This window comes from Delphinapterus leucas, chromosome 1 (genome assembly GCF_059928025.1).
Source record: "Delphinapterus leucas isolate spDelLeu-1000000601 "Yukka" chromosome 1, BTC_Dleu_Yukka2, whole genome shotgun sequence".
Taxonomy (NCBI): Eukaryota; Metazoa; Chordata; class Mammalia; order Artiodactyla; family Monodontidae; genus Delphinapterus; species Delphinapterus leucas.
In genome coordinates, this window is record NC_143129.1 from 105,539,010 (window position 1) to 105,564,263 (window position 25,254).

At 32.9% G+C, this 25,254-nt stretch overlaps 1 protein-coding gene across 2 annotated transcripts in view; it reads right to left on the minus strand.

Moving 5' to 3' along the window:
* PTBP2 (polypyrimidine tract binding protein 2) overlaps positions 1-25,254 on the minus strand; it is an 80,511-nt gene that overhangs the window by 46,393 nt on the left and 8,864 nt on the right. For both annotated transcript variants that reach the window (XM_022553413.3, XM_089919157.1), the window contains exon 3: positions 12,072-12,147. In XM_022553413.3, the coding sequence (XP_022409121.1) occupies positions 12,072-12,147 (76 nt within the window). The remainder of the gene's footprint in view (positions 1-12,071; positions 12,148-25,254) is intronic.

Sequence of the window (25,254 nt, forward strand, 5' to 3'; positions counted from 1 at the left end):
CCTATATCCAGACCCCTGCCCACCAGAACATTTTTACTCATTCCCCTTCTCACATTTTACATTGCAGAAAGACAGAACTCTACAAGTAGTTGATGGGTTTCCACAGGTAGCCTACTATTTCAAATAAATTGTTATTTATTTTACAGCTTTGTTCATTGACAAAGAACATGTCCCTCACCCCAGAAAATGTCCTAATACTTATTAATCCCCAACACCCACAAGCAATGATTATTTTGGTTTCTATACTGAAAATTAATTATCTGCTCTTTACAGAAAGGGAATCACATAGTATATACTCTTTTGCGTCTGGCTTCTCTTGCTTCATATAACGTTTCTTAATATTCACTTGTGTTGCTACATGTATTAATAGTAATTCTTTTGCTCTTAATGAGTAAGTAGTAATCCACTGTATGACTAACTTCTTAATCCATTTTCCTGTTGATAAAACATTTAGATTGTTTCAAGTTTGGGACCATTATAAATAGTTTTTTATACACACATTTGTACAACTAGAAATGGAAGTACTGGGTCATAGGACATGTTTATGTTTAACTTTATAAGAAACTGCCAAACTGTGTTCCAACTATTTTACACTCACCAACAATGGCATATAGTTTCAGCTGCTCCACATCCTCATCAACATTTGGCATTACCGATTTGTTTAACTTTAGCCTAGATTCTAGTTGGTCTAAAGTGGTATCTCATATTAGCTATAAATTGTGATTTCCTTATGACTAATAAATCTTTTCATGTGCTTATTTAGCCATTCGTGTACCTTCTTCTGTCCATTTAAAAAATTAGTCTCTTTGTATTTGACATGCAAGAATTCTTTACGTACTCTGGATATAAGTATTTATTATGTCAGACATGTATTGATATCTGAATGAATATTAATATTTTCTCTCAGCCTGTGCCGTGCCTTTTCATTCTCTTAATAATGTCGTTTGATGAGAAGGTTTTCATTTAGATGGACTCTAGTTTGTAAAGTATTCCTTTATGGTTAGTGTATTTTTGTACCTTTTCTAAGAAATCTTCATTTACCCCAAGGTTGAGGATACATTCTAGGATTTTTTTTCTTAAAAGCTTTGCATATTTAGATTTTAGGTTTAGGTATGTAATTCATCTTTTTCCGTATGGCATGAAGTAAGGTTTGAGTTTCTAATTTTTTTGTTGTTTTCATTTGTGTATCCAACTGTTCTAGCACCACTTGTTAAAAATACTTCCCTTTCACCATTAAATGACCAAGGGACTTTTGTAAATAATCAACTGACCTTAAATGTAGGAGTTTATTTATAAATACTGTTCTGTGACACTAATCATGCTATACTAAACTGCTGCGATTACTTTACTCTTGAAATCAAATAGTATTCCAACTCTTCTTTTTCTTTTTCAAATGGCTTTAGTTATTCTAGGTCTTTTTATTTCCATATAAAGTGTAGATCAATTCATCACTTTCAACGTAAATGCCTGTTCAGCTTGACTGATTTATAAATTCCATCCCAATTAGGGGAAAAATGACATCTTTAACACATTGAGCCTTCTACTCATGAACATGGTGTATCTATTTATTTAGGTCTTTAATTTCTCTTTGCCATGCCTTGCAGTTATTGATGTAGTTATCATGCACATTTTTTGTTAAATTTATTCTTTGATATTTTGTCCTTCTGATGTTTCTATAAACGGATTTTTTAAAATTTCATTTTCCAAAACTTTGCTAATAATATCAGAAAAAAATTATCTTTGTATGGTGAACTGTATCCTGTAAACCATTCTAAAATCATTTAGATTCCTTTGGGTTTTCTATTTTAAAAATCATGTTGACTGTGAATAATACAGTTTTACTTCTTCCCTTCTGATCTTTATGCTTTTTATTTATTTTACTCGCCTTAATGTAAGCAAAAGCTAGAAAAATTGTGGAAACAGACATCCTTACTTCATTCCTCATTTTAAGAAGAAAACATTCACCCCTGCAGGTTTTGTTGTTGTTACTGTTGTTTTAAAGAAATTGATTACTTAAATTTACCTGGAAACACAAAAGCTCTAGATTAATCAATTAGAAAAAAAGAGCAAAGTTCCTCAACCTCATTAGTCATAAAAACTAAAACCTTGAGAAACTACTTACACACCCATTAGAAGAGATAAAAAGATAATACCAAGGTGAGGATGCTGAGCAACTGGAACTTTCATATACTGCTGGTGGGAATGTAAAATGGTATAAGCACTTTTGAAAACTGTTTGGCATTAAATGTACATAAGAATTAAACATACACCTACCATACAAAAGAGGCATTCCACTCCTCAGCATTTACTCAAGAGGAATAACAGTGGATGTTCACGTAAAGACTTGAACATGATTGCTCCTAACAGTTTTACTCATAATAGTCCCCAAAGGGAAATGACTTAAGTGTCCATCAATGGCTGAATGAATAAACAAGATGCAAACACTACTCAGCAGTAAAGAGGAAAGGAAGTGAAAGCAGTACAACACAGAAGAGTACATAGTACATGATTCTGTTTATACAAAATTCTATAGAATTCAAACTAATTAATAGTGACAAAAAGCAGATCAGTGATTGGGAAGGGGATAAAACAGGAAGGGATGGCTACAAAGGGCTATGAGGAATCTAGTATGTGTGATGGATATATATTTTGACTGTCAGTGATTTCATGGGTGTATACATCTTTCAATACTTATCTGACTGTACAATTTAAATGGATGCAATTTATTGTACGGAAATTATACCTCAATAAAATTGAATTTAAAGTGGAAAAAAAAACATTCAATATTTCACCATTATGAATGAAATTTATTGTAGGCTCTTAGTAGATGCCCCTTGTCTACCCTGTAGAAGTTCCCCTTTCTTATTAGTTTTCTGAGAACTTTTTATCATGAATGGATGCTGTATTTTTGTCAAACGCCTTTTCTGCTTCTATTAACATGATGATTCTTTTTCCTCCGTTATTCTATTGTGATAAATTACACTGAATTCCTTTTCGACTGTTATTTTACAATCAAGAGGTAAGCCTCAATTAGTCATCATGAATTACCTTTTACATACTGCTGAAAGTGATTTGCTAATATCTTGTTAAGAATGTCTGCATTTATGTTAATGAAAAATGTTAGTGTGAAATCCTGATTTCTTATATTATCTTTGTTATATTTTGGTTTTGGTAGCTTCATAAAGTGAATTAGGGAGTATCCCCCTTCTCCTTTTCTAAAAAAGGTTAAAAGATGGCTATTATTTCTTACTTTGAAGTTTCATAAAATTCAACAGTGAAACCACCCATGCCTGAGTAAAACCACCTACAAGTGAAAACCACCTACGAGTGAAATCACCTATGCCTGAGTAATCTCCGTGAAAAGATGTTTTTTATTATTAAAAATTCAATTTTGATAATAAAGGTAATCTATATCTATAATATTATAATATAGAGATAATCTATTATATCAATTTTGGTTCACTAGATTTATAAAAGAGTTTGTCTATTTCACCTAAGTTGCTGAATTTATCAGCATTACCGATGCTTGTGATACTGTCTTTCTGTCCTATTACACTGTGTAGGATCTGTAGTGATATCTCCACTTTCATTCCTGATTCTGGTAATTTATGTTTCCTTTTTCTTTCTTAACAGAAATTTTAAACCTTTCTTTTTTTCTACTACAGATATTTTCCAATGTAGGTAGATAAGTACTAATATAGATATAGAACTATTTTCCCCCCATGCACTTCTTGTGGGGAAAATATTTCTATATTTTCTTCTATATTCCAAGAAAATATAGATGTATTTTCATTTGGTGTATGATTAAAATATGATGTATTTTCATTCAGTCAAAAATATGCCCTTTATATCTTCTGTGATTCATGTGCTTTTCAGAATTGTGTAAATTTCTAAATATTTGGTAATTTCCTAGACTTCTGTAAATCCCACTACAATCAGGTACTATATGAGCTTCAATCATTTGAAATTCATTGTAAGTTATTTTAACATCATGTTGAATATCCTATGTACATTTAAAAGGCTATTGTGCAGTTATTGGATGTCTTGTAAATGTGAGTTAAGCCAAGCTGACAGCATTGTTCAAATCCTCTACGTATTGTTTTTTTAAGATCAATTCGTCCTACTGATTACTATGAGGAATGTTAAAATAGCCAATTGTAAATTTTAAATTGTAGATTTCTCTGCTTCTCTTTTAATTTTGTCATTTTTTAAAATGTACTTTGAAACTGTTATTACTAATATACAAATAAAGGAATGTTATATTTTCCAATATATTGACTCTTTCGACCCTAAGAAATATGCCTTTTTATACCCGGTAATACTCCTTGTCTTGAATTCTACTTCATCTGATGTTAATACAATCACATCAACTTTCTTGTGCTTACTGTTTGCGTGAAATATTATTCTCCATCCCTTTTACTTTCAACTTGTGTCTCTGTACTTCAACCTGACGACAGCAGTAGACAGCGTAATTAGGTCTTACTTTTTAATCCAGTATGATATTCTTTGCCTTTTAACTGGACTTCTTAGACTACAAATGTCCAAAAGAAACATACTAAAAGCCACATAAATTTTAAGTATTCTAGTAACCACATCAAAAAGTAAAAGGGAGTGAACTTAATTTTTTTTGAATTTCAGCAGGTTCTTATTAGTTATCCATTTTATACATATTAGTGTATACATGTCAATCCCAATCTCCCAATTCATCCTACCAGCACCACTCCACCAGTTTCTCCCCTTGTTGTCCATATGTTTGTTCTCTACATCTGTGTCTCTATTTCTGCCCTGCAAATGCGTTTATACGATATGTTTTTCACTTTCTGATTTACTTCACTCTGTATGAGTCTCTAGATCCATCCATGTCTCTACAAACGACCCAATTTTGTTCCTTTTTATGGCTGAGTAATATTTCATTCTATATATGTACCACATCTTCTTTACCCATTTGTCTGTCGATGGGCATTTAGGTTGCTTCCATGACCTGGCTATTGTAAAATAGTGCTGCAGTCAACACTGAAGTACATGTGTCTTTCTGAATTATGGTTTCTCTGGATATACGCCCAGTAGTGGGACTGCTGGGTCATATGTTAATTCTGCTTTTAGTTTTTTAAGGAACCTCCATACTGTTCTCCATAGTGGCTGTATCAATCTACATTCCCACCAACAGTGCAAAAGGGTTCCCTTTTCTCCACACCCTCTCCAGCATTTGTTGTTTGTAGATTTTCTGATGATGCCCCTTCTAACTAGTCTGAGGTGATACCTCACTGTAGCTTTGATTTGCATTTCTCTAATAATTAGTGATGTTGAGTAGGTTTTCACGTGCTTCTTGGCCATCTGTATGTCTTCTTTGGAGAAATGTCTATTTAGGTCTTCTGCCCATTTTTTGATTAGGTTGTTTATTTTTCTAATATTGAGCTGCTTAAGCTGTTTACATATTTTGGAGATTAATCCTTTGTCCACTGATTCATTTGCAAATATTTTCTCCCATTCTGAGGGTTGTCTTTTCATCTTGTTTGTAGTTTCCTTTGCTTTGCAAAAGCTTTTAAGTTTCATTAGGTCCCATTTGTTTATTCTGGTTTTTATTTCCATTACTCTAGGAGGTGGATCAAAGAAGATCTTGCTTTGATTTATGTCAAAGAGTGTTGTTCCTACGTTTTCCTCTACGAGTTTTATAGTGCCTGGCCTTACATTTAGGTCTCTAATCCATTTTGAATTTATTTTTGTGTATGGTGTTAGGGAGTGTTCTAATTTCATTCATTTACATGTAGCTGTCCAGTTTTCCCAGGACCACTTATTGAAGAGACTATCTTTTCTCCACTGTATATCCTTGCCTCCTTTGTCATAGATCAGTTGACCAGAGGTGCGTGGGTTTATCTCTGGGCTTTCTATCCTGTTCCATTGATTTATACTTCTGTTTTTGTGCCAGTACCATATTGTCTTGATTACTGTAGCTTTGTAGTCTAGTCTGAAGTCAGTGAGTCTGATTCCTCCAGCTCCCTTTTTTTCCCTCAAGACTCCTTTGGCTATTCAGGGTCTTCTGTGTCGCCATAGAAATTTTAAGATTTTTTGTTCTCGTTCTATAAAAAATGCCATTGGTAATTTGATAGGGGTTGTACTGAATCTGTAGATTGCTTTGGGTAGTATAGTCATTTTCACAATATTGATTTTTCCAATCCAAGAACATGGTATATATCTCCATCTGTTTGTGTCATCTTTGATTTCTTTCATCAGCGTCTTATAGTTTTCTGAGTACACGTCTTTTACCTCCTTAGATAGGTTTATTCCTAGGTATTTTATTCTTTTTATTACAATGGTGAACGGGATCGTTTCCTTCATTTCTCTTTCTGATCTTTCTTTGTTAGTGCATAGGAATGCAAGAGATTTCTGTGCTTTAATTTTGTATCCTGCAACTTTACCAAATTCATTGATTAGCTCTACTAGTTTTCTGGTGGCATCTTTAGGATTATCCATGTATAGTATCAAGTCATCTGCAAACAGTGACAGTTTAACTTCTTCTTTTCTAATTTGGATTCCTTGTATTTCTTTTTCTTCTTTGACTGTTGTGGCTAGGACTTCCAAAACTATGTTGAATAATAGTGGCGAGAGTGGACATCCTTGTCTTGTTCCTGATCTTAGAGGAAACGCTTTCAGTTTTTCACCATTGAGAATGATGTTTGCTGTGGGTTTGTTTTATATGGCCTTTATTATATTAGATTCCTTCTATGCCCACTTTCTGGAGAGTTTTTACCATAAATGGTGTTGAATCTTGTCAAAGCTTTTTCTGCATCTATTGAGATGATCATATGGTTTTCATTCTTCAATTTGCTAATATGGTGTATCACACTGACTGATTTGCATATATTGAAGAATCCCTGCATCCCTGGCATAAATCCCACTTGATCATGGTGTATGATCCTTTTAATGTGTTGTTGGATTCTATTTGCTAGTATTTTGTTGAGGATTTCTGCATCTATGTTCATCAGTTACATTGGTCTGTAATCTTTTTTTGTAGTATCTTTGTCTGGTTTTGGTATCAGGGTGATGGTGGCCTCACAGAATGAGTTTGGGAGTGTTCCTTCCTCTGCAATTTTTTGGAAGAGTTTGAGAAGGATGGATGTTAGCTCTTCTGTAAATGTGTGATAGAATTCACCTGTGAAGCCATCTGGTCCTGGACTTTTGTGTGTTGGAAGATTTTTAATCACAGTTTCAATTTCAGTGCTTATGACCAGTTTGTTTATATTTTCTATTTCTTCCTGGTTCAGTCTCAGAAGGTTGTGCTTTTCTAAGAATTTGTCCATTTCTTCCAGGTTGTCCATATTACTGGCACATAGTTGCAAATAAATTAATTTTAATAATATATTTTAACCCAATATATCTGAAATATTACCATATCAACATATAAATCAATACTTTAAAAAATGAGATTATTTTGTGGTTTTTTTTGGTACGTCTTTGAACAACACACAAACCCATTTACATCTCAGTTAGGAGTAGTCACATTCCACATGCTCCACAGTCTCACAAAACTAGTGGTTACTGCACTAAACTATGTTAGTTTAACCAATTTACATTTACCTTTATGACTGGGTTTAACACCTAGCTCTTTATTTTCTAACTGTCCAGTGTTTTGTTGTTCTTCTCTTGCTATATTTGATAGTATTCCATTTTAATTCCTCTATGGGCTTTTCTTTTTAAATAGTCTTTTTGAGGTACAATTCACATAAAATAAGATGTCTATGAAGTTACAATCTGACAAGTTTTGACATATATTTACATCTGTGAAACCTTCAGCATAAGGGAATATACATATCCATCACCCCCAAATTTCCTTATGCCCTTTACAACCCTCTCCCTTGCTCTACCCACCTCTAAATTCCAAGCAACCACCAATTTGCTTTAATATGCAATCTCCTAGAGTTTTATATAAATAGACTCATACCGGACATACTCTTTTTTTCCCCGTCTTTCAGAGCATAATTATTTAAGAGATTTATCCCCGTTGCTGCATGTAACATAGGTCACTCTATATGGCCAAGCAGTATTTTACTGTATGCAATGGAATTCAATACCAAAAGAGCTATCTTTTTATATATTCATCTGCTGATGGACACTTGGGTTGTTCTGGATTTTAGATATTACGAATAAAGCTACTATGAACATTCATATGAGTGTTTTAATGAGTATATGCCTTCATATTCCTTGGGTAAGCACCTAGGAAACAAATAGCTGGATCATACAGTAAATGTTTAACTTTTTAAGAAACTGCCAAATTGTTTTCCAAAGTAGTTCTACAATTTTACTTTCCCATCAACAGTATATGAGTGTTACAGTTCCCCCACATCCTTTCCAACACTTAGTATGATCAGTCTTTCAAATTTTAGCTGTTGCAGAGATGTGTAATGTTATCTCACTTTGCATTTCTCTAACGACAAATGATGCTGAACATCTTTTTCATGTGCTTACTTGTCATCTGTATATCTTTTTTGCTGACCAATTCAATTACTTTTGCCAATTTATCAAATTGGGTTGTTTGCTGCCTTATTGTTGAGTTTTAGAGTTTATATATGTAGTCTGAATTTATGTATATTCTGGATAAAAATCCTTTATCAGCTATATATATACATATGTATATGTATCAGACATCTTTGTAAAGATCTGCCACTCCGTGGCTTATCTTCTCATTCTCTTAACAATGTCTTTTGAATAATGTAAGTTTTTAAAACTAATGAAGTCCCATTTGTTCTTTCATAGATTGTGCTTTTCATAGATTGCATAATCTTTCATAGATTATGCAAAGAAATCTCTGCATAACCCAAGGTCACAAAGATTTTCTACTATGCTTTCTTCTAGAAGTTTTATAATTTTTAGGTTCTACATTTACATCAAAGTCCATTTGGAGCTCATTTTTGTATGAAGTATAGATCCAAGTATCGATAGCTTGTTGCTGCTGTTGTTGGCAGCACATGGATAGCCTATTGTTACAGAATCCTTTGCTGAAAAATCTATTTTTTTCCTCCACTGAATTGCCTTTGTGCCTCTGTCAAAAACCAGTTGTCCATAACTATGTGGCTTTATTTCCGGACTCTCTATTCTGTTCCATTAATCTATTTATCTTTCTTTATGCTAATAAATACGACTTTGTTTTGATTACTGTATGGTTTACAATAACTTTTAAAAGCAGGAGTCAGCCCTCCAACTTTCTATTTGCTTTTGAATGTAAGTCTTTGTACCTTTTTAAAGACATTGTTTCAATATGCAACTTTAATTTACCAGAATATTCTTATGTAAGAGTTAATAATCTATCATTTCATGTAATATAAAAACCTTAAACTGTAAAATTCCATTTATCTTCACTTTGTGCTAATCATTGTCATATAAACATCTATGTACAGAATGAACCACATAATTCAAAGGTTTTCTGTATCCCTAAACAGTCTTTCAAAGAAGTTTAAAGGAGTAAAAGAGATAGCTTTTTAAAATTTTCGCACATTTATTTACCATTCCTGGTACTCCTTGTTATTTCCTGCAGATCCAAGGTTTTGTCTAGTGCTATTCCATCCAGCCTAAAGAACTTTTTTTTCTTTTAATGCAAGGTGTTAGTCTCCTGTGAGATATCTTTTTCTTGCTTGCTTATAAGATTTTCTCTTTATTATTAGTTTTCAATATTTTGATTATTGTGTGCCTTGGTATGTTTCTTTTTACTTATCCTACCTGACAGTTTTCTTCAAATTTTAGAAGTTTTCAACTGTTACTGCTTCAATTACATATATTTGGCACCATTCTCTTTACTCCCTCTCTGAAACTGCAATTACATGTATGTTAGACTACTTGATCTCCCCAAAGATATACTTTTACTCTCTCTGGAAAACTGAGTAATTTCTATCAATCTGTATTCAAGTTCATTAACCTTTCTTCAGTTGTCTTCAAACTGCTGTTACTCTCAACCAGTGAATTTTTCATTCCAAATTTTGTATTTTTCAATTAGAGCATTTCTATATGCTTTCTTTATAGTTCTTTTCTCAACACATTCTTCCATGTATTATTTTAATATTTTCTTTTATAGCTTTAAAAATATATATAGTCCTTGTCTGCTAATTCCAATATCAAGGTCATTTTGAGGTCTATTCTTATTGAATGCTTCTTCAAAGGATTCGTAAAATTTGATGGTATGCAGGATATTGTGGATGATAGTTGTGGGAAGACTGAATCATGTGTCTTCCTTAGGGCACATTGTTTTATTTAGGCAGGCAATTCAATTACTGGTGAATCCTTCATGTCTTGTCAGGCTGGACTATCAGAGTTTATTAACTTAGTCTTATGGCTGTCACTTACTATAGTGTATGATCCTTTCTCTTAAGACCTGAGCTTTCTGCAGTCTAAACAGAATGTCTATCTGCAAGACATATGCATTCTAACTACCCAGAACTCCAATGTCTCAGAGCACTGCACAACCTATGGAATCACCATTCTAGCTCTGACCCACAGTTGGTCATTCCTGATAGACCAGGAGAGTCTCAACCTACACATATGCAGCCCAGCCATTATTCAAAACTCTGAATTAAGTAAGAATCCCCACACCAAATTCTGCCCTCCAACCTATGCCCAAACCCCTGGACAAGTTCCTTTTTCAGGATCCTTCTCCATAAATCCCACATGTCTCAGCAGCTTTGAATTCCAATCTTAGTCTCTTCAGCACAGTGAGACCTCCATGCTTTACTTCGGCTCCACCTCCATGTGCTACAACAGTAGGGTACCCCAAAGCAGAAAAGCTGAAGTATTCATGAGACTCACTTCATATGTTTCCCTTATCTCAGGTTTCATTATCTTGTACTATTTACTCATCAATTCCAGACAACAGTTGTCCCATATATTTTATTCAGTTTTGTAGTTTTTGATTTTGGGGAAAGATGGAAAGAAGGAAAGGCTGCTACCAGTACTCTGTCATAGCCCTACATATTAATTTAGAAAACATTTCCATTATCAATCATTAAATGTACTATTTCAAAAAACATGAAACTGGCAAAGCAGAGATACAGATATTTGAGCCTGTTTGTTCAATTATTTGTACATGGTACCTTAACTATCAAAATCATGGCCTAGTGACTTTGCTTTGTAATCATGACATGGAAAACTCAGTAATGATGATGTGCAGAAAAATTCATCTTAACATCATTATAACTATATTTGAAAAATACTTCATTATAATTTTTACTTAATTGTCAGGGATGTGTACATGTGCACTGAGGTGTACATATACACAAACACGGCTACCTGAAGGAAATCAAAATGCTTCCATTCTTTTACAATCTTTATATTGCCCAATACGATTCCTAAAACAAGTAATTCAGAAAAGGGTTTAGAAAAAAGAAACTTTGGCTTTAGGTAATAATATAAAATGTAGGGTTATAAGGCAAACTAATTCAGTCATCATCAGATTCATATTTGGTCCACTGGCCATAAAACTAAGCTCTAAAAATTAGTCTGTATTTATTTATAGACAGACATTACAACCAACCAACAGTAATGTTTCAAACATATAAAGCTTAAACACCCTAACTATGAAGGTTAAATAAATCATTTTATATTTCCAAGTAAATAAATAAAGGAAACCAATCCAAAGAGTTAAAAATACTGTTACCACACAGAAAAAAAGGTTTAAAGCACATAAAAAAACAGCTATGCAACTGAATCTTATGGTATTTTTTTTTACAGTTTGGGCTTTAGGATTTATGGGATAGAGAAGAAATACTTAAAATGAAAATATTTTATGACACACAATAGAAGCTAAGCACAAAAGTACAAAAGGAGTGAGAGTGAGGGAACTTGTAACATGAAAGAAAAAAAGGTTACATTTTTGTGATTAAAAGCAATCAGATTTAGTTACTTGCCCACAAATCACCCACTTCAAGGTTTTTTCACTTGACACATACATACTATAGTAAAATTTCTCTAAACTGTTTCAACACAGAGTATTTAAAAATAATGGCTATTCTGGTAAAACACACTAAACTTTTAACATTCTGCTCTGCAAAATGGCAAATAATGAGACTGTTAAGAGAGTTAACACTTACCTGTAACCACCATGCTGCTCATGTTAGAGTTTGGACTACTGAGAACACTGCCTGAGAGTAGTTCGTCAGATCCTCTCTGTTAAAACAAGAACAAATTAGCATAAGACCCCTTTACATTTAAAAATATTAATCTGAAAGTCTGTCACTTATCTGGTAACTTTTCAAACAGTGTCACTGAAAAACAAATGTCAAAACAAATGTCAGGTGTTACACTACTGGGAATAAAAAATTTAATCCCTAAAATAAAGTTAACTCCACTCTCCTATCCATCTCTTCCTTTTCCACAAAGCCAACAGTGTTTCCTTCCTTCCATTCACCCTAGTCCAATAGACAATAAATAGGAAAACTGATTAGGTTTCATAGTCAGAAGCCTTGGAGAACTACATCATTTTTTTAAATAAACAAACTAATGCCACAGCACCTGGACTTTCTCACAGACACTGTGAATCCTTCAGCCTCATAGCCCTTTACTCATCCAGATAATTCAGGTCTTTAGAAAATGAGAACTTCACAATGGTGAGTTGGACAACTCATTTACATGAGCTGGACAATTCATTTTCATAATCATTAAAATTAAACAATTAGGTATATATTCTAATGGCTAGAACACTGTAAACAAAGGCAAAAATCTATGGAATGAGAAATTTCCTTCTACCAATATAAAGGGATTGAATCATGTCTTTAAATCCTTTAAAGAAAAGGTTATAAATCGTATGTTCTCAGAACTGCAGTTGTTCAAACCAACCAATGTTGTTTCAACTATTTTAAAAATGTGTGTACATACAAAAGTATGTGTGAGCAGACTAATATTTAAAATAGCTAAATCAACTGTTTTGCATATTTTAATTATGTGTATACTTACATACATGGGTTAATATTTAAAATAACTAAATCAACACTAGCTGATTTAGACAATCAGGACAAAGTTGAATGCAACCACCACAGTGGAAAAAAATGTACAAAGGAGATAATTTACCAAAGCATTTTACAAAGTCCAAAACAATCCAAATTAACCATAAAATTGATGTTAATTTGTGTTAAACTCATACTTTAATAAGCTGTATTATAATAAGTATCACAGTGATGAAAAAATATTTATACGTCATCCCCTTTTTAAAAAGCTTTCTACTTGCTAGCATCAAGTTCACAGAAATACAAGCATGAGAAAAATAAAAACATAGTATCAAGTCATGTTAATACCATATTTACATCATATTTAATTTTTTAATCAAAGTATGGAAGATTCAGCATGGCACTGTTTTATAAAGACATGATATGATATACAGAATTAGATACTTTAGAGATCCTTAAAGTGTGGTCCCTAGAGCAGCATTAGACGTGGAAATTTCCTTAGCAACATACGTTCTCAGATCCATCCTAGATATACTGAACAGAACAATGGAGACAGGATCCAACAACCTGAGTTTTAACAAGTCTTTCAGATGCTTCTGATGCATGCTGAAGTTTAAGAACTGCTGACATCCATTATTGGTTCACTATCAACAACAAAAAATTTCCTAGTATTTTTTAAAATTTTTTAGAACACTTTTAGGTTTAAAATAAAATTGAGAAGAAGGAACAGATTTCCCATATACCCGCTGCTACCAAAGATGCGTCGCCTCCCCCATTATCAACATCCTCCACCAGGCTGGTACATTTATCACCAAGGATGAACCTATTTTGACACATCATAATCACCCAAAGTTCTGTTTACCTAAGGGTTTAATACTGTACATTTTAATACCTAAGGGTTTGGACAAATGTGTAATGACATATCCGTCATTGTAACATCATACACAGTATCTTCACTACCTTAAAAATCCTCTGTGCTCTGCCTATTCATCCAAACTCCTCCCAACCCCTTATCTTTTTGTTGTCTCCTCAGTTTTGCCTTTTTCAGAATATAGCTGGAATCACACAGTATGTAGCATTCTCAGTTGGCTTCTTTCATTTAGTAATTTGCATTTATGGTACCACGTACCCCTCATGCCTTTTCATGGCTTTATAACTCATTTTGTTTTACTGCTGATAATTACCCCATTGTTGGGACGTACCACAGTTTGTTAATCCATTCACCTACTGAAAGACATCTTGGTTGCTTCCATGTTTTGCCTATTATGAATAAAGCTGCTATTAAGATCCACGTGCAGGTTTCTGTGTATACGTAAGTTTTAAACTCCTTTGGATAAATACCAACGAGTTGCTGGATCGTACAGTACGAGTATGGTCAGTTTTGTAAGAAGAGCCAAACTGTTTTCCAAAGTGGCTATATAATTTTGCATTCCCAATATATGAGAATTCCTGACACTCCACATACTTGCCAGCATTTATGGTTTCCAGTGTTCCAGACTCTGGCTATTCTGACAGTGTAGCAGTATCTCATTGTTATTTCAGTTTGCATTTCCTTAATGACATTTGATGTGAAGCATCTTTTCATATGCTTATTTTCCATCTGTATATCTTCTTTGGTGAGATGTCTGTTAAGTTCCTTGGTCTATTTCCTAATCGGGTTGTTTTCTTATTGCTGAGTTTAAAAGTTTTTTGTATATTTTGGATAACAGCCCTTTATCACATGTATCTTTTGCAAAAGTCCAGCTTATAAATTATTTTTTTCATGGATTATGTCTTTGGTGTGGTACCTAAAAAGACATCTTTATACCCAACTCATCTAGATCTTCTCTTACCTTATCTTCTAAAAGTTTTATAGTTCTGCATTCTATATTTAGGTCTATGATCCATTTTGAGTTAATTTTTGTGAAGAGTGTGTCTCAATTCATTCTTCTGTACATGTATGTTCAGCTGTTCCACTAGCCACTTGTTGGGGAGACTACCTTTGCTCCTTTGTCAAAAATAAGTTGACTATATTTATGGGGGGGGGCTCTATTCTGGGCTCTCCATTCTGTTTCACTGATCAACCTGTCTATTCTTTCACCAAAACCACACTGTCATGATCACTGTATCTTCATACTAAATCTTGGAAGTTGAGTGGCATCAGTCCTCCAACTTTGTTATTCTCCTTCAATACTGTGTTGGCTTTCTGGGTCTTTTGCTTTTCCATATAAATTTCAGAATCAGCTTGTTGACATCCATATAACTACTTGCTGGAATTTTGACTGGGACTGCACTGAATTTATATATCAATTTCAGAAGAACTGACATCTTAACAATACTGAGTCTTCCTATCCATGAACGTGGAATATCTATCCACATTTATTTGGTTCTTTGGTTTCATTTATCAAAGTTTTGTAGTTGTCCTCATGTAGATCTTATATGTATTTTGTTAGATTTATACCTAAGATTTTCAAATTTGGGGGTGCTAATGTAAACTGTATTTTGTTTTTAATTTCAAATTGCACTTGCTCACCACTGGTATACAGGAAAGCAATTTACTTTCCTATTAATATATTAACCTTGTACCCTGCAATCCTGCAATAACTACTTATCAGTTACATGAAATTTTTTGTCAATTCTTTTGGATGTTGTACATAGACTATCATGTCATCTGCAAACAAGTTTTATACCTTCCTTCTCAATCTGTATACCTTTAATTTCCTTTTCTTGCCTTACTGCATCAGCAAGGAATTCCAGGAGGATGTTGAAAAGAAGTGGTGAGGAGGGACATCCTTGCCTTGTACTTGATCTTCATGAGAAAGTGTGGAGTTTCTCACCATTAATATGATGTTAGCTGTAGGGTTCTTTGTCAAGTTGAAGTTCCCCTCTGTTCTAGTTTAGTGAGAATTTTTATCATGAATGGGTGCTGAATTCTGTCAAATGTTTTATCCTCATCTAGTGATATGATCATGATTTTTCTTCTTTAGTCGATTGATGTGATGAATTAACCTAGTTTTCTTTGTTTCTATGACAATTATGCCATATGGCATTTAAGAAAAAGGATTCTGTAGTTCAGCTTTCACCTACTATGTCACTGGTAAATTACTTACCTGTTCTAAACCTTAACTTACTCATTTGAAAAACAGAGATAACATCTTATCACAGTCCTTGGGCTCTGACAGGTTTCAGGACTGAGACTAGCCCAACAACTTTCTCCTCTGAAGAAGAGAGAACCATGACAGAAAGACATGGGACAAGGATGTGAATATCAAGTTCCTGAGGAAAATTAGATTCTCAGAGAGAAAGGAAGGTTCTCACTCATGTATTTCTGGCCTCCACAAACACAAAGGTGCTACAAAGGAGGTGGACTGAGTGCTACCTACCTGCTAAAAGCTGTGAAAGCACAAACTCATACAACCAATAAAAATATAAAATACATACAATGACATACCGAAGAGGATCAATAAAACCAAAATTTGATTTTTTGAAAACAAGACAACAGAATAGACAAACTTTGGGTGAGAATTAGGTAAGCAAAACAAAAAAAACATAATTATATATCATTAGGTCATGAAAAAAAACAGATGAAAAAAACTTAGCCCAGTGAATAACCTCATGGAGCGTACTGATACCATTTTCTTACAACTGCAGGACTTTCACTTATGAAAAATCAACTTCTAGGTTATTTACACCACTATGTTCTGCATTACCATTTTGTTATAGTGGCTTAGCCTTTACCCTAAAATATATGTATCTGTAATGTGAAAAAAAAATGACACTGCATATTTTAACTGGCTATCTCTAAGACAGAAGAAAAATGAAATTGGATCCCCACCTTGTACAATAAATGAATTAAATTTTTTTCTGATGAATTAAGAGACAAACGCAACAGATAAGACTTTAAAATTTTTCAGAAGAAAATATTTTATGTTTATACATGAGTATGTAAGTCACAAATGTGGATCACATACTATGTAATGAATACCTCAGTAAGTTCCATAGAGGAGAAATCATACAGATCATAATATCTGGTCAAACACAATAAAAATATTTTAATGAAAATAAGAGAAAAAAGAAAAATAGAACAAAATCTAATCGTTGTAGGTTATTCAGATAAAATTTTGAAACTGTTCCTAAAAACCTGAGCCAAAAATAGAATCAAACCTTCATATACAGATTCCTATGAAAATTTAGACCAGTTACTCATAAAAAAATAGGCAAGAGATAAGATTAGTTTTCAGCACACACGAAATGGAAATTATCCGTAAACAGAAAAGTTGTTTCATCTTGCTCACAGTAAAAACAAATTCAAATTAATACTAGATTTAGATGCCATTTCACCTCTCAGACTGACAAAACCCCAAGCATTTGACAATATACTATAATATGGCTAGGGGGAACTGAGGCACTTGCATACTTTCTATACAGTGGTATAAAGAAATGAGATTTTCCATATATACCCATGGAGTGATTTCCAGAGTGTATTTCTCATTAAGTAAAAAAGGTAAGATATTAAACCCTGTGTATTCTGTGCTACCTTTTCCCTAAGATGGTGGGAGCTAGCACGTAAAAAGAAATTCACATTTACTTCTATTAAATAAAAGAATAAGCCAAAAACTAGTGAAAATAGATACCTATAAGGGGACAGAAAAAGCAAAGTAGAGTGGACAGGAGTGAAAGACTAGACATCTATGAATGTAGTTTGTTTTGCAGTTTTGACTTTGGAAAATTTATTCAACATGAAAAAAATTCCCTAAAAATGAAAACCAAAATGTAACAAATAAACCTAACTATTAGCTTGATGGTAGAACCGCACACAGAATTATCTCAATAGATTTAAAAATTCTGTGATTTTACTATACATTCTTTGCAAAATACACTTTAAGGACAAAAATAACTGCAAACATCTTAAAACTGTATTACAATGTTAATGTTAACACTGATGTTGCTTTTTACAGAAACTAGTATAAATGCAATTATGTTAACACTAGCAAGCAAGAGTTTACAACATACAAGAGATACAAACAAAAAACTGGAAGAGGAAAAATTGTAAAATTACATACGAACTGGAAATAAATGAGTTCAAATACATTTGTCTCAAAAAATTTTTGTTAGCTTTGTGAATTGAAAAAAACCTTGAAACAATAACAACCTAAAAGCAATTGGCACCTTTGCACCCACATTACTGTGGTCTCTAAGGACCAGGTCTCACCAAAGGACCATTCTTTTTAAAGAAATGGCTAATTGAAGTTTTGGAGGAAGAAATGATACTTTAGGTAAGTATCAAAATTACCGGTATTATGAGCTGCTGCTGGCCCGAGAAAATTTAAACATTTTTAAAGGAATGATCATTGCAATAAAACTGGAATAAACGTAAAAATCCTTGCCTTCACAACGACCTAACATCAATGTTAAAGAACTCACATTACACTGGAGTTACTGGAGTTACCAGCTCATGAGGAAAAAATTTTTAACTGAAAATCTACCCTGCTTTTCTTTTGGTAAGGGTGTTTCAGTATGACTAAATATTTGATGAAAAAAGTTCTTCCAACAGAAAAATATTTAAAAATATATGCAGGAGAAAAAAATAATATCACCATTTTTGCAATACCCAATGAAATTACTCAATTATCAGCTACTAAAGCCCACTAGGTGAAAGGATGATAAGAGCACTCTACACTGGATGCATCAAGCTGAGGACACTTGAACCTACTGATAAATGTCAGTACTGAACCTACTGATAAAACATCACAAAGAGGTAACTAGACGTGTTCCTCCTGGTGTGATACATTAGAAATTACAGAGTACATTTATAAAATATTCTTGCTAAAAATTAAACCTGAATCCAATCAAGCCTCATCTAACTACAAGTACACAGGAAATACAAGACATGGGAAACACACAAAATGACAACATGAAGGTATAATCAGCAAAATTATAATTTTCAGAAAATTGTACAGAATAGATGACCCAGTTTCTCTAACAAAGAAAATCAAGAAAGGGGGAGGGAGAAGGAAAACTGACATAAATAGACTTAAAAGAACCAAATCAACATGTTGACTTTCCTTGATCCCTGATTCAAAGAGAAAATATAAAAGACTTCTTTAAAGTGACTGGGAAACTTTGACTACTGTTAGACATTAGATGATATTAAGAAATTATTTTAGTGATGGGGTGGGATTGGGCAAAATAAGTGAAGGGGATTAAGTGATACCAACTTCCAGTTATAAAATAAATAAGTTACTGGGATGTAATGTACAGCTTGGGGAATATAATTAATAATTTTTTACAGTGACAGATGGTTATGGTGATCAATCTGTAATGTATGTAAATTTTGAATCATTATGTTATTACACCTAAAACTAACATAATATTGTATGTCAAATATACTTCAATAAAAAAGGAAAAACTTATTTAAAATTTTATTAGGTGTGATGATATAAATGTCATCTTTAAGAGATTATATCTACTAGAAATACACATTGAAGTATTTAGGAATGATATAATCACTGAGATTTACTTTAATATTCTCCCACAGGAAGGCAAAGGAAGTATATTATTATACCATTCACCCTACTTTTGTATACCTTGAAGCTTTCACAAAGCTTAAAAAGTGAAAAAGCTGTAAGACGTTGATGAAACACATTGAAGAAGACACAAATAAGTGGAAAGATATTCCATGCTCATGGACTGGAAGAATACTGTTAAAATGTTCACACTACCCAAAACAATCTACAGATTCAATGCAATCCTTATCAAACTAAGGATTTAGTATAACTAAGCCCCTTGGCATCAGTCTTAGCAATGACTTTTTGGCTTTGACACCAAAAGCAAAGACAACAAAAGCAAAAATAAATTTGGACTATATCGAACTTTTAGCTGCTGCAGAGCAAAGGAACCCATCAACAAGATGAAAAGGCAACCTACTGAATGGGAGAAAATATTTACAAATCATATATAGAAAGTTAGTATCAAAAATAAAGAACTCATACTACTCAGAAAAAAATGAACAGTATGATCAAAGAATGAGCAGAAGACACAGTAGACATTCTTCCAAAGACACACAAACAACCAACAGGAACATGAAAAGGTGCTCAACATCACTAATCAGGGAAATGCCAATCAAAACCACAATGAGATATCACCTCACACCTGTTAGAATGGATATTACAAAAAAAATAAGAAATAACAAGCACTGTTGAGGATGTGGAGAAAAAGGAAGACTTGTGCACTGACGATGGGAATGTAAATTGGTGTACCCACTAAGGAAAAGGAAAACAGGTTCCTCAAAAAATTTGAAAAAGTACAACTGTATGATCCAACAATACCACCTAAGTATTTACCCGAAAGAAATAAAATCACTATCTATAAAAGATATCTGCACCCTGTATTCATTGTAGCACTATTTACAACAGTCAAGACATGGGAACAACCTAGGTCTCCATCAACACATGAAGAAAATGTGGTTAATCTATACAATGAAATACTATTCAGCTATAAACAGAAGAAAATCCTACCATTTGCAACAACATGCAAATGAGGTCATTAGGCTAAGTGAAACAAGTCAGAGAAAGACAAACACCATATGATCTCATTTATATGTAGATTCTTAAAAAAACAAACAAAAACCCAAAACACTGAACTCACAGATACAGAAAACAGTGGTATCCAGAAGCACAGCCAGGCCTTTTAGGGAGGGACGGAGGGGGGATAGGAATTAGTGAAGGTGGTGGTCAAAAGGTACAAACTCAGAGTTATGACATAAATGACTCCTGACAATATAATGTACCGCATGCTGATATAGTTAACAATACTGTATATCTGAAAGTTGCAGAGAATAAATCTTAGAAATTCCCATCACAAGGAAAATAATTTAACTATGTGTGGTGATGGATGTTAACTAAACTTATTCTGGTAATCATTTCACAATATATACATACATCAATTCATTTTGTGCACCTGAAAATAACACAATGTTTCTACATCAATTACACCTCAATCTTAAAAAAAAAAAAAAAAAGATAAAAGGGAACTCTAAAAGTCAAAGCTTACTGCCCAAACTATCAACTGATCTTTCTTCACCTTGAATGCATTTTTAAACATGTTCGGGATGGAATTTAAAGTAGACAAAAAATAATAATACAGTAAAATAGATCTAGTGTGGGCAAAAAAAGACAAAAACATAAATTAGTGAATCATGAAACAAACAAAAAAAATTAACAAAAGCTGGTACTTTGAAAAGACCAGTAAAATAAGGTCTCTGATAAGAAAGAAAAAAAAAAAGCAAAAGGATAAAATATGAATGTGTACTGTTAATAAAAATTTAAAAAGGCAGAATTTTAAAATGCTATAAAATTCTGGGAAATAGAAAAGTACTGAATAAATCAATAACTTTGGAAAAAAATCAAACTGGCAAAGAAGCATCTCTCTTTCCTCATGCCTACACATAAGCTTTTAAAAATCCTTCTAACATATAGGGAAAATGATGGGAAGTACATACAGTGCTGATTAGCTTTGGTAAAATTATCAGTGAATTAATTTATTTTCCTTTTTGCCTAAAGCATTAAGTTTCTGCATTAAGCATTAAACAAAATAGTATGGAGAAGTAAAGGAAAAATTCTTCAAAGAAAAGTATCACTGTTCTCTCCAGCTCTGCCATCTTATTTTTTTGATAATACAAATACAATACTCTCCAATTAACTTATAAATTTAGTACAACTATAATCAAAACCTGAAAAGTCTTCATGGAACTTAGCCAACTGATCTTAAAAATATATATACAGTGAAGAAAATGCCAAGACAATTTTGAAGTTGCAAAATTCACTCTCCAAGATTCCAAAACTTACTGTGATGCCACATTAAATTCAGACATTTGGGTAGTAAGACAGTAATAGACAATGAAACAAAAGAGATAGCCCAGGGAAAGTTTCACACATATATGGAAACCTGACAACTAACACTGCAGATCAGTAGGAAAATATGAACCATTCAACTGAGTTTGTACCAGATTTGTTAGCCATTTACAACACATTACACAAAAATTAAATTACAGGTAAACTGAGGCCCTAAATGTGAAAATCAAAATTTAAAAATTTTCAAAATAAAATCCAGAAGGCTATATAGTATAAAACCTTGAGTTTAAGAAAGATTTCTTAAAACTAAAACGTAAATTTAATGTTAAAATTTCCTAATCTACTCATCAATGCAAAAAAATCAAGCCACAGACAGGAAGGAATTTATCTGTACCACATATAACTAACAAAGCTTTAGTACCCACAATATATAAAAACTCCTAGAAATCAGTAACAAAAAATAAAAACTTCAAAGTTGACTTCTAATAAAGGGCTCCTTCTAAATAGGATTTACAAATTAAAGAACTACAATACCAAGCATCATTTGAGCACTTACGGCCATTCTGTGCTAAATCTTTTACATATTATTCAATCTTCAACATAATTTCTGAGGTAGGTCCTGTTAAACCCATCTTAAAAGTTGAAAAACTGAAACTCAGAGGTTACCTTGTTCAATGTTAGAGGCCAACTCTAGTCTGTTAATTCTACATCACGTGCTTTTAATTTGACAAGCCCTTCATTGAAAAAAATTTCTTGTCCACCATCAGTAATGCCAATTTATGTTCAATTTTAATATATTTCTATTATAGAAAATTTAATTGGACTTTCAAGACATACTTCTTTGTACAAATCCTTTAAGAATACTGACAAACAGATGTCTATTGAGCAAACTATGCTGAGCATAAACAAATTGAAGAAAAAGTTATTACAAAATGTTCTTGGAAAAAACATCACACAGACATATGCAAAAAAAATCAGATATCATATATCTTCTAATGGAAAAACATATCACCACTTATAAAATATTACTAAAAACAGAAAGAGAACCTGATGGTCTGTAGATCCATCTACCAACTGACTATATGGACAACATAACAATTATAACATCAGAATACAATCAGTATATGCAGACTATGGACAACTCTGTAAGACCAACAACCAGTTTTCTTCAAAAATAAAATGTAATTATGAAAAACCTCACAGTGATAAAAGGAGAATTCGTAAAGTGAAAGAAATTTAAAAGGCATGTCAATTTACTGAATGTGTTCTTATTTGATCCTGATCCCTCCCCACCACGAAAAATGAACTCTGTAAAAATATTATGACTTTCATGAGACAAATAGAAATCTTACAAATCTGGCACTTAAGAACATTAAGCAATTGTTGCTATTTTGGGGGGGGTGCACTAACAGTACTGTGATTGTATTTCTTTAAAACAGAAAGAGAGGGAGGACTGACCCTATCTTTTAAAGAGACACACCAAAACATTTATGGATGAAACAAATAACCTGGAATTTTTCTCAAAATAATACAGGAGGAGAAAAGTAGAGTGTGGATCTCCTAAGTTTTAGCAATGGGTTGTTCGTTGATGATTGTTGGGGCTGAGTGACATATAAATAACGCTTTGTGATACTACTGTGTCTTTTTTTAATGTTTAAAATTCACCACAACAGTTATAAGACGAATCATTGCTCAAAAACACATACCTTTCATAACTGTTGTATTTTATTACTTTTAAAGTAAAAATATTACCTAACCACCTTAGCCCTTAATGAAGTATGTCTGAAACTAAATTAAGAAAGCTATTACAGTTCAGGAACACAAATGGACCAAGTAAGAGATCAGAATAGTTAACGACTATATTCTAATTCATGATGCTCCATACAGTACCAAAGCCAACTATTTTGCAGCTCAGTCTCCACATTCTAAAGATAGCAGAATAATGAGCTACTTTCATGGATGGAAGCTTACAGATATATGGAATACTGCCTACCACATGAAATACTTGAAATTTTCTCCAACCTATCGGCCATTCTATCTTTTCTCTCCCTCTCATATATTACACAAACCCTTCGCTGTAAAATCCATCATTCAGCTAAATTGGTCAAGGGCTATGAATTTGTGCCAGCCTATTGACAAAACTTTGGCCATGTCTTCCCCTCAGCATATACTGCTCACTTCTGCTCCCAAACATTTACAATACACAGGTCACAATCCACTGATTTCATGAAATCTATCTACTCTGATTCTACCAACCAATCTTCCCTAAACGTAGCCATAGGGCATTTGCTTAAACCTTGTATATTTGTTTCTTCAACTAGATGAGGTTCTAGAAGATACAGCTCTTTTGAATCTCCAGCAAAAAGGAAGAATGTTGTGCAATAAAATTGGTATTTACCTTTTTACTGATAAGTGGCTCATGAGATTATGGGCATGTTGAAGCCAGAGACCCTTCAATAGTCATTAAATATATACTGAGTATGTACTATTTAACAGGCACTACTGATGACACAGAAACAATAAAACAAAAAAGGTCCCTGCCCTCAAGACACATATATTCTATTCTTAATGTCTCTGAATCACCAGTCTTTAACACAGTGCTGACATTCAGCAGACACACTGATGTCTCTAATTTGAAATTCTAATACAAATACCCTAGCGAGCATTATGTAATGTTTTAAGAAAACTCAAAATCTAAAAACCCGAACAACACAGTTTTTCTTAACCCACCTGTTATAAATCAGTTATGTTCAACTATTACAAAAAAGTTTCCTTTAGCATTATTTTACTGTAAATGTCTAGGAAAGCCAATGATGATGAATAAAATAGTCATATCACAACTTAAAACTGTGCATTCAGCAATTTACAACCAGTGCTTTCAAAATTCTAGTGAAATTTAACTTGAAAAAAGCTAACTACTTGGGCCCATTATTCTGCAAGAATTTCAAAGGCAAAAATGGTTAAGAGTACAGAAATGAAACCTCTGAAACAAATTACAAAGAACATAAAAAAACATTTTAAACAAATGCAACAAACTTCATATTAAAAATTCACAAATTTCCTTTCTTGTTTTACAGTCTCACTGACCTGACCAAATACAAAGGAGTCTAAAATCATTGGGAACTGAGTAAGTCTACAGCACATTTATAAGGATAATGAAAAATGAGATTTCAACATACCCTAAAGCTATAAAAATTGTTTGTTCTTTATGTAGTATAAATTGGTTAACATTAACAAAGGACCTAATTCACGGAAAATACTTTTTATGCATAAACACTTTTAATCTTCAGAATTTATAATCTCAATTTTAAAGAAACTGAAATTAAAAATGTTTAAGTATCAGAGACAAAAAAAAATAAATTATACTACTTCATAATTCAAACACACCTAGATGCCCAAAACTGTATGAGGTAAAAAAGTAATAAACTGTAAGAAAAAGTACCTATGATGTATATGAATCAATTTTCTTTTTATATAGAGTTGTAACAAACAAGATAATC